The sequence below is a fragment of the Leptinotarsa decemlineata genome, unplaced genomic scaffold (assembly GCF_025532065.1).
Source record: "Leptinotarsa decemlineata unplaced genomic scaffold, Ldec_3_MD MMD2_P_RNA_scaffold_8, whole genome shotgun sequence".
Taxonomy (NCBI): Eukaryota; Metazoa; Arthropoda; class Insecta; order Coleoptera; family Chrysomelidae; genus Leptinotarsa; species Leptinotarsa decemlineata.
In genome coordinates, this window is record NW_027412535.1 from 2,424,718 (window position 1) to 2,436,855 (window position 12,138).

Genomic DNA, 12,138 nt, shown 5'->3' on the forward strand with positions numbered 1-12,138 from the left:
GTTGAGGAAAGTTAGCATATTTGATCCAAATTGATCCTCCATGTGAATTACATATTCATTTACAGGCTATTTCAAACAAACCTGAAGATAGATGTGAAATGTCTTCATCAGAATTTTTAGTAGCGCCCAGTACATCTAGTATTAAGGTTGACAATACTATTGTGTCAGAAGTGAAAAATACGAAGAAAACTAGAAAATATAAATTTTGTGAGTGTTGGTTGCAAGAATCAAATTTGAAAAATTGGTTGACGAAGTCAAAAGATATGGGAAAACATAAAGAATGTCAGGCTTTTTGCAAATTATGCCAAGTAAATATTCTACCTCATAAGGCAACCTTGTTGAAACACAGACAATCTACAAAACATAAATTTCTAGAGAAACAAGTTTCCACCTCTTCAGATTTATCGAAGTTATTGAATAATCCATTGTCTGAAAAAACGAGACTAGCAGAAATCAAATTAGCAGGCCTTCTGGCAACTAATAATTCACCATTTTCATTAACAGATGTTTTGACTCCCCTACTTCAGGACATTTTTCCCGATAGCACAATAGCACATGAGATGGCAATGCATTTAACAAAAGCTACACAAGTATTGAAAGAGAGTCTGGCTTCTGTCTTTAAAGAAGAATTTTATAATATTCTTAGAAAAAATGGCTCATTTTTCTCCATTATTATGGATGAAACGACTGACTTTTCAACCAAGAAACAATGTGCCTTTACTGTTATATATTATGATGAATCAAAGAACAAAGTGCTATGTAGATTTTTTGATATGGTAGAACAGTGTTCTGGGAGTGCAGAGGATTTATTCAAGTGTTTAAAAAATACCATAACTGATAAGAGAATTCCTTTCACAAATGTTGCTGGCTTTTCCGCAGATACAACCAATTGTATGTTTGGCAAAGAGCTGTCTGTTGCAGCTCTTTTAAAAACAGAACTTCCTAATATCGTAACTATAAAATGTTCATGCCATATGATTCATTTGTGTGCTTCTAAGGCATGTATGGAACTTCCTCGATCTGTTGAAGATTTACTAAGGAATATTGGTTCCCATTTCCATAGAAGTGCTCAAAGAACAGAAAAATTTAAAGAATTTCAAGAATTTTTTGGAGTAGAAATCCATAAAATTCTTTCTCCTTCTATTACTAGATGTCTCTCCTTGAAAACTTGCGTTGATAGAGTATTAGAACAGTTCGAACCACTTCATATGTATTTTAGAGAATATGTATTTTCTGATCCTTCCAAAACAACAGAAGATATGCTGAACACAATGAATAATAAATTTACCTTAATATATTTGGAACTGATGTCATATGTTCTTGGACTGTTAGTAGATTTCAATGTTTTATTTCAAGGAGAAATACCACTTCTATACAGACTGAAACCAGAAACAGAAAGGTTGCTGAAAATATTATATTCAAATTTTTTAGATTTATCATATTTTAAAGGTCAAGACGCATTTTCTGTATCTCACTCAAATCCTCGCCATTTTGTTCCTTTGGAAAAAATATATGTTGGAGTGGCTGCTACTGACAGTCTTCAAGTGCTCAAAGAAAATATTAACATAACAGATATGGAACAGTTTTATAAAACATGTTTACAATTTTATGTTCAGCTATGTTCGCAGATAAAACAAAGATTTAAATTTGATGATGAAATATTTGAAGTTATATCAGTGGTAGAGCCTGCAGTGGCTCAAGCTATTGATACAAAAAACATTAAAATCAATTTTTCAGAGATTTCCTATTCTGAACGACTATGCCGAGATCCAAGATGTTGACAATGAATGGAGATAGCATGCTCTTCTTGATCATTCGAACCTCGGCTTATTAGTGAATCTAACAGCGGAAGAATATTGGAGAAAAGTTTTCCTTTTAAAAAATTCTGCTGGAACACTACTTTTTTCCAATTTGAAAAAAATTATATATTTTTTATTAATTCCTCCATTTTCAAATGCGTCAGTTGAGAGAATATTTTCCCAGTTGACTAATATAAAAACTTTTCATAGAAATAAATTGTCATCGGAACATATTTCTGCTTTTATATTCACCAAACAAGGAATTGAAAATGAAGAAGGTATTGTAAAATTCAACCCATCAAAAAAAATGTTAGGTGCCAAAATTTGGACAGAGTGGACTAATTTATTATGAGCCAAATGTTATAGTTCTAGTTGATATACAAGTATTTTTTGGACTTTTTAAATGCATATATTGCCTAGGCTTATTTTTTATAGACTTTATTTATTTTTTCTGAATCGGGTGTGTTTATTTTTAAGGTATATTTTGAGTTGTTTATTATTGATCAGAAGACTTATTTATTTTGTTTAATTAGTATGGTTTAGTTTTTGTTTTACCTGAATATTGTTATTGATCAGAATACTATTATTTATTTTGTTTAATCAGTATGGTTTAGTTTTTGTTTTACCTGAATAGTAATTTATTTTGGAGTTGTATTTATGTAAAACTGATAATTAAGAAAAATATATATATTTTTTAAATAAATACATATACCTTCATATTCAAGTAGAGCAGTCTCTCTAAGTTCCTGATTTTATTCTGGAAAAATGATCCTATAACCAAAAATTTTTATGTCTGTGGCATTGGAAACTATGGTAGGCTATATTAATAGTTCCCAGAGTCACTCAGGGTGCATTATAGCTATTGCTATTCCCAGTTCCGTCAGCCGTGTAATTAGCAGAATCAACTATATACATTCTTTTAACAGGCGGTTTCGAGGTCACGATATTTCAATCTGTGCTAATTTACCGTTAAAGACTTACGAAAAAAATTTCCTTGCCTCTACTTTTCAATGTCAAAGAGGGTGTCCAGAGAGGGTGTAATCATGAACATTTGCGTGCAAAAACGTGTAATTTGACAGTTGGCGGCATGTAATTTGACCGATGTCTGTTGGCAACACTGAGTACAGAGTATGAGAAATAAGGTGACAAGTGTCATCAAGTTGATATTAATATTTTATTTTCACTAGGTAGATCAAAACCTAGAATCTAGGCCTTTTGCAAAGTAGACAGTGATGGACTGAAAAATGCCTATTAGCGTTTTTCTTTATTATGTAGCGGTATCTACATAAGCCACATTTATTTTAAACAAACGTTTTGGAAACAGCTGTTGACTAAATACCATTTTTCTACAGTCCTAAATATGGGTTCTAATGAAGACATAATAAAATCCATAAAAAGTTACCAGGAACGCTTGGAACGTTATGCTTCAAACAAAAATGAGGATAAGGTTAGACTGAAGGGTGCCTAATAAATTTAAATAATTACAATTAGATTCTTGTATATTGCAGATGTTATATGTGGTAAGAAAACTTGATAAACTTCCAATAAATACTGCTCATTTAGAGAATACTGGTGTTGGCAGAACAGTTAATGCATTGAAAAAGCATGGAGGAAAAATAGGAGAAGCTGCTAAAGAGCTTGTTGTTTCATGGAAAGATATGGTAATGAGAGAAGAACAGGCCAGCCAAGAAAATATCAGAGATGGTGAGTTTTTCTTGAATAGTATAAATCTCCACATTTCATCTTAATATTTTTCGATTTTCACAATATGGTTAATTTATCATTGAGGTTATCACTAACAGCAATCAGTTCCTTACCAACTTGAACTAAGTATTTACTTAATGACTATAAATTCCAACAAAATGAAAACACCCTTCAAATTCAATCCTCACCATTGGGATCTCGGAAACTATGAGAGATACGAAGATGGTTAAATTGGGGCAAAGGTGCGCATTTACCTGACTAACAATATGCCGTTGAGAAAGAATTCCGAGTATTTCCGGAGATATCCGAAAAAACAGAAATTTCGGAAAATGGTTTTTATTTTTTTCTGGCTTCATTTTTCGAAGGATTCGAAAAGGTACACAAATTGATAATATTTTCAGTGAATGTTATCAATGAGAGCTTGTCATCAGGGGTTTTCCTGATGACCTAAAAACTGCCAAAGTTGTGCCTGTCTTCAAAAAAGGTTGTAGAGATGATAAATAATTATAGGCCAATATCACTTCTTCCGTCACCTTCTAAGATCTTTGAACTGCAAATCGATTCCAATATCAGATCATATAAAATTCCTGGGCGTTATACTAGCTCAGTTGGGATTCACATATAAACATCTTGAATAGTAGGCTGAACTCCATCTGTGAAGTTATACAATATCTACAGGACCAAGTATCAGTCAGCTGTTTACAAACATATTACTATGCTCATGTTCATGGGATTATATTTTGGGGCTCTTCATCAAGCTCACAAAGAATATTCATAACACAAAAGAAAATTATGAGATGTATACTAGGATTGAGTCGTAAAACTTCATGTGGGACATCCTTTTCTGAACTAGACATCTTGACAATCCCTTCATTGTGTTACCTGGGCCTTGTCAATTTTGTAAAGAAATATCCCCATCTGTTCCCTACAAATGCTGATCAATATGAACCTCCACACTAGACATCGAAATGAGCTATCTGTCCCTTACCATAAATCAACTTATTATGAGAAAGGCACACACTACCAAGCAATCAAAGCATACACCTCAAGTACTGAAAGATATCAAAGGCCTGAAGAGGTTCAGGAGTTCTGTCATAAGTTACTTGAAGCAGAAACGCTATTATTCTTTTAATTGTTGGATGTAATAACCTGTATTAGTTTTAGATACTCTTTCAACTGTGCTTCTCAGATTTTTAAATTCAGCTGTATACTTAAATTCTTGTCTTTGTATTAGAATACTGTTTTAACATTTTAAGATTTGTACTGTACCTCAATATTTAAATATTTTCATCCCCCCTATTTATAAACATTGTGAATACATTTAAACTTGCTTTTTTAAACCTGTACCTGACGTTTGCTGTGTCCGGTGATGATCGTTTTGCAATAAAAGTATTACTATTATTATTATTAAAATAGGGAGTGTTCCTCTTGGCGAAAATCAAGTAGTTTTCATAAAAGAGCTCTAAAACAACGTATTTTAAACTTATCATTTTAACCTTTTTCTTTAAAAAATTATTTAAATACTTAAAAAAGAGGAATGAAATAATGCATTCAACATTTAAAGGGATTCGTTTCTATTTCACCATTTGGCAATATCGGTTATAGCTAATAAAGGACAATGAATCTGTTACCTGTGTGAGACTAACATAGATGACATATTTCAGAGGTTTATTTAACCACATTATGGGAAAGAAATACATTTGTGTTAGAGCTATACAAACATATGATAAACCAAAAAACATTTCAAATAAATTATAAGTAAAATAAAAAAAAACACAACTATCACCTGTTTTGACGCAAATGTATATGAGATACAAACGTGATGTAAATAATATGGTAATTGAAATTTAAAAAAATAATATGGTAATTAAAGGCCACAATTGAAGTGATTCAGATTCAACCATGTGAGTTGGTGTGGCCAGGTACTTGTTGACACTAAAAAAATATTGTGTTAAGAAATTTTTGGTAAACCTCTTGAAACTACATATAGGTAGATCTTTAACAATAGGTGGCAATATATTATAAATATTAACATTGAGTGTATTGATTGAGGATTTGGGTAGTTTCAGCCTGGTCTTGAGAGATTAGCACCTCTATTGTTATGTTAACGAATATTTAATGATATTCTCATCATCATATGAGTTATATTGTGCTCACTATCCGAATCTATACTTGGTACATTAGATGAAATGTACTGTGCCTGATGGTCGAGCAGACGGGTTTCAATAACCAGTCTCAAGTTAGTCATTGTAAATATTAGTTAAGATTTTGTCTATGCAAGTTTTATTTCCATTTTCAGCACTTATTTGAGTGTAATTGTTAATAATTACCTCAAAACCAGAAGATAGTGAGGTAGATTAATGCGCTCTAAGTTTTAAAGTTAACAATGACGCCACCAACAATAATTCTGCTTTGATATTCAAACAAACGGAATCAAGGACTTTTAGTTTATAAAAAAACAAGTTTGTCGCCATTTACTACAGTGCTATAAATTGCTATAGGAGTTGAGCTGTTTTGGCTGGTATCCCAAAACTCATGTAGCATCCTTTGCATTCTACCATAAATAACAGGAGTTTGAAATATTAATGAGCAATTTGGTATTCAGATCAGATTTTGGACAGTCTGTTAAATTGACGACAAAGAATAATGAAGTTAAATTGGACAGAAGCTACATCACATCCCTGATACACCAGCAAAATTATTATTATTTATTATTATTTCATGGTCTATATGTGGATCCTACAGATATTGTACAATCTTTCTTTAAGTAATTCATTATAACATATACTCATCTTTAATTATTCAATTGATCAAATTGTAATTTTTTAAACCTCTGTTCAAATATAAGACGGCCACTACGAATCTCATTACATCTTGCATAGGTAGATGGTATTTTGTAGTTTCCAAAAAAGGCGTTAATAGATTTCAAATATTTCTCAGTTTTCCAATGGTCTGATATCCATAAACAAACAGTTCAAAACCTTGAACATTTATATGACAAATAATAGTCATATTCATTGTTTCAATCCTAGACATTTATTTCATGTCGTCCAACTGATTTTTGAATGGAGTTAATTTTTTAGTCATTCTAGTTCTCACATTTTGTGTAATAATTTGAAAGCTAGAGAATTCAACCTAACTAGAGTTTTAACATAATGTTAGCTATTACTTATAACAAAACCTAATCTGTTTTTGTTTTGTTGTAGAACATGAGGAGGAAGATGTAGATTCTGTATACTCAAGCGACCATGAAACAGATAATTTCATTATAGAGGAAAATGGTAGTCCTAGAAATGATCGTTCAAATTCTTATCCTGAAAATTATTATTGTAATGATTATGGCGAAGATCATGTGAATAGTATTAATAAAAAATATGAAAATGAGGTTGCAAAAAAAAAAAGTCGGAAATCAAACAAGGATACTCTGCAAACATTCCGGAAGAACAGAAAAAATCGGCTAAAAAAAGAGAGCATACAGCTGATTGTGATGACGAAAAACATAAGGCAAAAAAATCCAAGAGATACCATGAGTCTAGAAGTACAAACACCAATGATAAGTATGATGATAAATTAGACATACATGAATCAAAAAAAAAAGTTAAAGACTCTAAAAGTAGAGACACTTCTTCCAAATCTAAATCAGAAAAACAAGAAAGAGAAGACAATGAGTCAGGAAAATCTCACCATCATTCAGATAAGCAAGATTCACATACATCAAAATCACATTCAAGTTCAGAAAAGTACAACAAACATAGAGAAAGAGAAGAACCTGATGATAAAAAATGTAACTCAAAAAAAATTGAGAAAAAGCACAAATCACATCATGAAAAGCATAATGTCGCTAAAAAGGCAAGTAACTATGAAGACTATTATTCTGATTCAAAATCTATAGAAAGTAAAGAAAAGAGCAAAAAACACCATACAAAAAGTAAAGAACTGAAGTCCGTTAATAAGGATAAAATACTTAATGGTATAGATTCGGAATCTGGTGCAAGTTTTGCAGAAGCTTTGGGAATGTGTGGGCCTAAAACCATCCCTAGCATTAAGAAAAAGTCTTCATCTTCTATAAGCTCAGATAAACACCGAAACAGTTCAAATTTAGAACCAGAAACATCTGCAGGGAGTTCCAGTGCATATAAGTGTAGTATTTCAAAATCAGTTCCTGTAGATCAAGAAACGGTAAGTTTTTGACAATTTTTAAACATCATTTGGTACTAAGAGACAATTGGATACTTTTCATAGGTATATTAACAAAATTCATGAAAATATTAAATTCATTATTGAAGTAGAAGCAGACAACTCAATCAATTTCTTGGACTTAACAATTAGTAGAATGAACAACAAACATGATTTTTCAATTTATCACAAACCGTCCTAAACGATATAATTACATACATACATTACGATTCTATCCATCCATATCAATACAAAGTAGCAGGTAGCAGCAGGATTCACAGATTAGTTAATGTTCCTATTCAACGAAAGTCATTTTTTGTGGAGGAAAAAATCAGTTTTTTATCGACCTCCTTTGGGTATTTGTTACCTTCCACAATCTGAAAAATATAAAAATTATAATGGAGAACTTTATACAAGTGTGGAAGGGCAAACTTTTTAGTTTACCCCGATAAGTTACTGCGTAAAAATCAAAGTATTTTTCACAAAGAAAAATCTTCTATTTATCAGTAACTTGTCGTATTTAACAATTTTCCTATTAAAAAAATTATTAAAAAATAATACTTATCTTTTACGTTTCGGAGGCCAAAATCTGCTTCCGTCTTCAGAAATGGATATTTCTAAGTGGCCTTCTGTTCATGCAGTCGATTTCTTACAGTATCACGACCAATGGTTACCTGGTGCGTCTGCTGCAACACGTTAACCAACTCAGGTGCTGTGATTGTTGGTTGTCTTCTTGCGGTTAAGACCAAAAATCGGTCTTGAACTGCAGTTCGCTATCGCGTCCTCGCCCTGGATGTTGTTCGGCTGGACTGCCAGTTTCACGGAAACGCCGCCACAATCGACTGATAACACTTTGGTGTAACTCTCGAAGCAAAGCAGTAACTCGTCTTGATAATGCCATCTGAGATGATGGCGAAACGTCGACTATCGAATAGTACACAACGGATGAACACCCGGAAAAACAACACATCATATTCTACCATCCGTGAAAACCTACATTGTAATATATATATATATATATATATATATATATATATATATATATATATATATATAAATATATAAAGCGAAAGGTAGTCTTGACTGACTAGTCAAGTCAAACCAGTCAAACAGTACTGGGCTCTTGTTTAAAGAATACTCTTTGTTATATGGTCGAGCTTTTGAGAATGTTTATTCCCTTTATCAAGACATATACATGAAATTGAAAACATTGCAGCGTACTACGATATTCTTTCTTAGTCGAAAATCGGGATTTTTTATTAGCGGTTTTTTTATTGAAAAAAACACTACGCCACTGGATTCAGAGTGCCTCTGAATAGGTGTGACCAAAATTTCATGAAAAAATATTCATTATTAACAAAGTTATGACAACTCAAAAATTTGAAAACTCACACAGCTAACAGTCACAATATATAATTTTTTTTTTATGATTTCAACAATAAAGTGCCGCCAGATGAAAAAAAAATAGCGTAAATATTTTTAATGAAAATAACGGAATTACATTCACACAATTCAACTAACAATGAAGCAAACAATTTTAATAAACGTAACTAATAACTAATTATTGAAATGTTTCGATTCAGTGCAACAATTAATTCTAACTCATATTCTAGTAGCCTCTACTAATCCACCACGTATTTCGATACATGTGTTGTAGCGCTTACGAATGTTTCTGATTACGTTCCTTAGTTCTTGAGGGCTAATATCTGCACATACCTGTCGAATTCTTACACAAAATTCATTTCTATCTCTTGAGCGGTTTTTGTAAACCTTTTGTGTGAGAAGTCCCCAGAGAAAAAAGTCCAAAACTGTGAGGTCTGGAGATCTGGGTGGCCACTCTATAAACGGACTACCACGGCCTATCCATCGGTTTGGAAAATGTTCGTTAAGCCATTGCCTCACAGCTCTGGTATAATGAATTGAAACCCATCTAACTGGACAATTAAATTTGATCGTTCATTGATTGGCAGCTCGTGAATAGCATCCCAAAACTCTGTGTTTAAAAATTCTAGAAACCTCTGCGCATTAATGTTTTCCTCAAAAAAGAAAGGACCAATAATTCGTTCGTTCAATATCCCACACCAGACGTTGATTTTTTGGGAATACTGGCGGATTATCCGCTGCCCAATAGCGACAATTCTGTGATGACACTACTCTATTTGTAGTGAAAGTGGCTTCGTCGGTATATAAAATATTTTTTAGGAAATTTCTATTATTTAAATATTCCCCTTGGGCCCATAAACAATATTCCAGGCGTCTTGCTGCGTCGCCTTCTTGAAGTGTGTGTAAAAATTTTGGTTTGAAAGGTTTAATATTCCTCATCTCCGAATAGTTTCTCGTGGAATATTCAAATCTAAAGTGGCATTCCTTATACTGGCATTAGGATTATTTCCGAAATAATCTAAAATGATTTGATCATTCCTGTCATTCCTGTTTCGTCTTTGTACAGGATTACTTTTTTACATCATTTTTGATATTGCAGTTTCATTTATTTTATTTACCGTACCGCAGCTAATACGAGGACGATCTGGAGTCTTTCCTTAAATACTCTATAAACCTCTCTAGCACTTCTAATGTCATCTCCCGAAAGGCGTACAATTTCAATTTTCTCATAACTTTGTTAATAATGAATATTTTTTCATGAAATTTTGGTCACACCTGTTTAGAGGCACTCTGAATCGTGTGGCGTAGTGATTTTTTCAATAAAAAAATCGCTAATAAAAAATCCCGATTTTCGAGTAAGAAAAAATATCGTAGTATGCCCTGAAACTTCAATAAACATTTCAAATTTTGTCCCAAGGTAGACCTTTTAGTACTTGACATTTCAAAAAAAAAATTCTTAAAATCGGTTTACAATTTCACTTTTTAAGGGGTGTGTTTCCATTAAAAATGGGTCACACTGTATATATATATATGTATATATATATATATATATATATATATATATATATATATATATATATATATATATATATATATATATATATATATATATATATATATATATATATATATATATATTTTGAATTAGGAATATCGAAACTACAAATGTACTGATATGTTTGTTTGTAGTATGGAGGGGCTACCTATGAAACCTACAGTATGCTGACCAAACTGATTTATAATTTTAATTTTAGGTTCCTGATTTACTAATAGATAAAGAACTGGAACCCCTCAATATAAATATAGCTAGTCTTTTACCTGAGATATCTCCAAATTATAGACCACTTGGGGTTAACTTAGACTCACAACCAAAACGTGTTATGACTGATGATGAAGCTTTGAGTAAAGTGATGTCTAATAGAAATCAAAGGTAAGTGATTAATAATTATTTTCGTACGCTTCAACTGAAAAATAATTTTTCGTTCATTAATGAATTTGGTATTTAGAAAGGCTTGTTGGGTAACAGGAACAAATCATCTCAGAAAAACACGTGTTTCAGAAACAGATTTCAAATTTATTTATATTCGAAACATTGGCAAAAAAATTTGTGATTTTCTGATATAATTTGATCCTGTTATCCAACAAGTTCAAATAAAAGTCATTTGGATCACTAGACTATTTAATGGATTTAATATTTCGGAATAATGATTGAGGTTTTGTAAACTGTTCAATGAAAGTCTCACAATGTAGTGTTACTAGTAACAGAACACTTATGTTGCAATACAAGAAATAAAACGAAGTCATGAAAATGTAAATGTAATTTATTAATAGGTCAAAGAAATTATGAATATTCACTCTCATGTATATGCGAAAATTCTAAATAATATCTCCAAGCTTGTATAAGAAAGCTAGTAAAAACTGAGATTATTTAAGCACTCTAGACAATTTTTTCAAGATGTTATTAACATTTTAACTGTTAAATTTCAATATTTATAATAAACTGGAAAATAACTAATTATCTGTTTCAAAATGTTATATGTATATATGTTTACTACAAATTATCAACTTCATAAGGTTGCATTTGTTAGTTTTCATTCAAATATATTACAATTGTAGTTCTTCATCGATATTTTGATGAATGATGAATGTTATTATTATTATCATTATGATTATTAATGTTTTTATCATTTCAGAACAAAAGTATATTCTGGAAATAAGTCATTTGGGAAAGTTGAATCATTGTTCCAGATTTGTGTAAGGGTACTGCAAGATAATATTGATGGTAAGTTGTCTACATATACCACTTTCAATTTGTCTACATTCATTATCTGATCAATACACATGTTCAGTCTTGAAGCCTAAGTTATCAACCATATTTCCAAATTTCAACACATTATTCTTTCAATAAATTGATGGATGTAGCCGTTACTATGTGGTAGGAGATCATGAATTAGTCTAAGATCCCGATATAAAACGACCTTCACCGAGCTGGTTAATGGATAAAAAGTATTTCAAGTCACATTAAATATATCGTTATATTGGAAATGGGTTGCCTGAACAATTTCAGTCCAGAATA

The 12,138-nt window shown here is 31.6% G+C and overlaps 1 protein-coding gene across 1 annotated transcript in view; it reads left to right on the forward strand.

The window, feature by feature from the left end:
• Positions 1 to 2,916: 2,916 nt before the first annotated feature.
• The window catches only part of LOC111514892 (transcription elongation factor B polypeptide 3), a 38,308-nt gene continuing 29,086 nt past the window's right edge, over positions 2,917 to 12,138 (forward strand). Inside the window, 6 exon segments of the mRNA XM_074170319.1 lie at positions 2,917 to 3,246; positions 3,308 to 3,503; positions 6,710 to 6,949; positions 6,952 to 7,682; positions 10,817 to 10,992; positions 11,756 to 11,844. Coding sequence (XP_074026420.1) covers positions 3,160 to 3,246; positions 3,308 to 3,503; positions 6,710 to 6,949; positions 6,952 to 7,682; positions 10,817 to 10,992; positions 11,756 to 11,844 — 1,519 coding nt within the window. The 5' untranslated portion in view covers positions 2,917 to 3,159.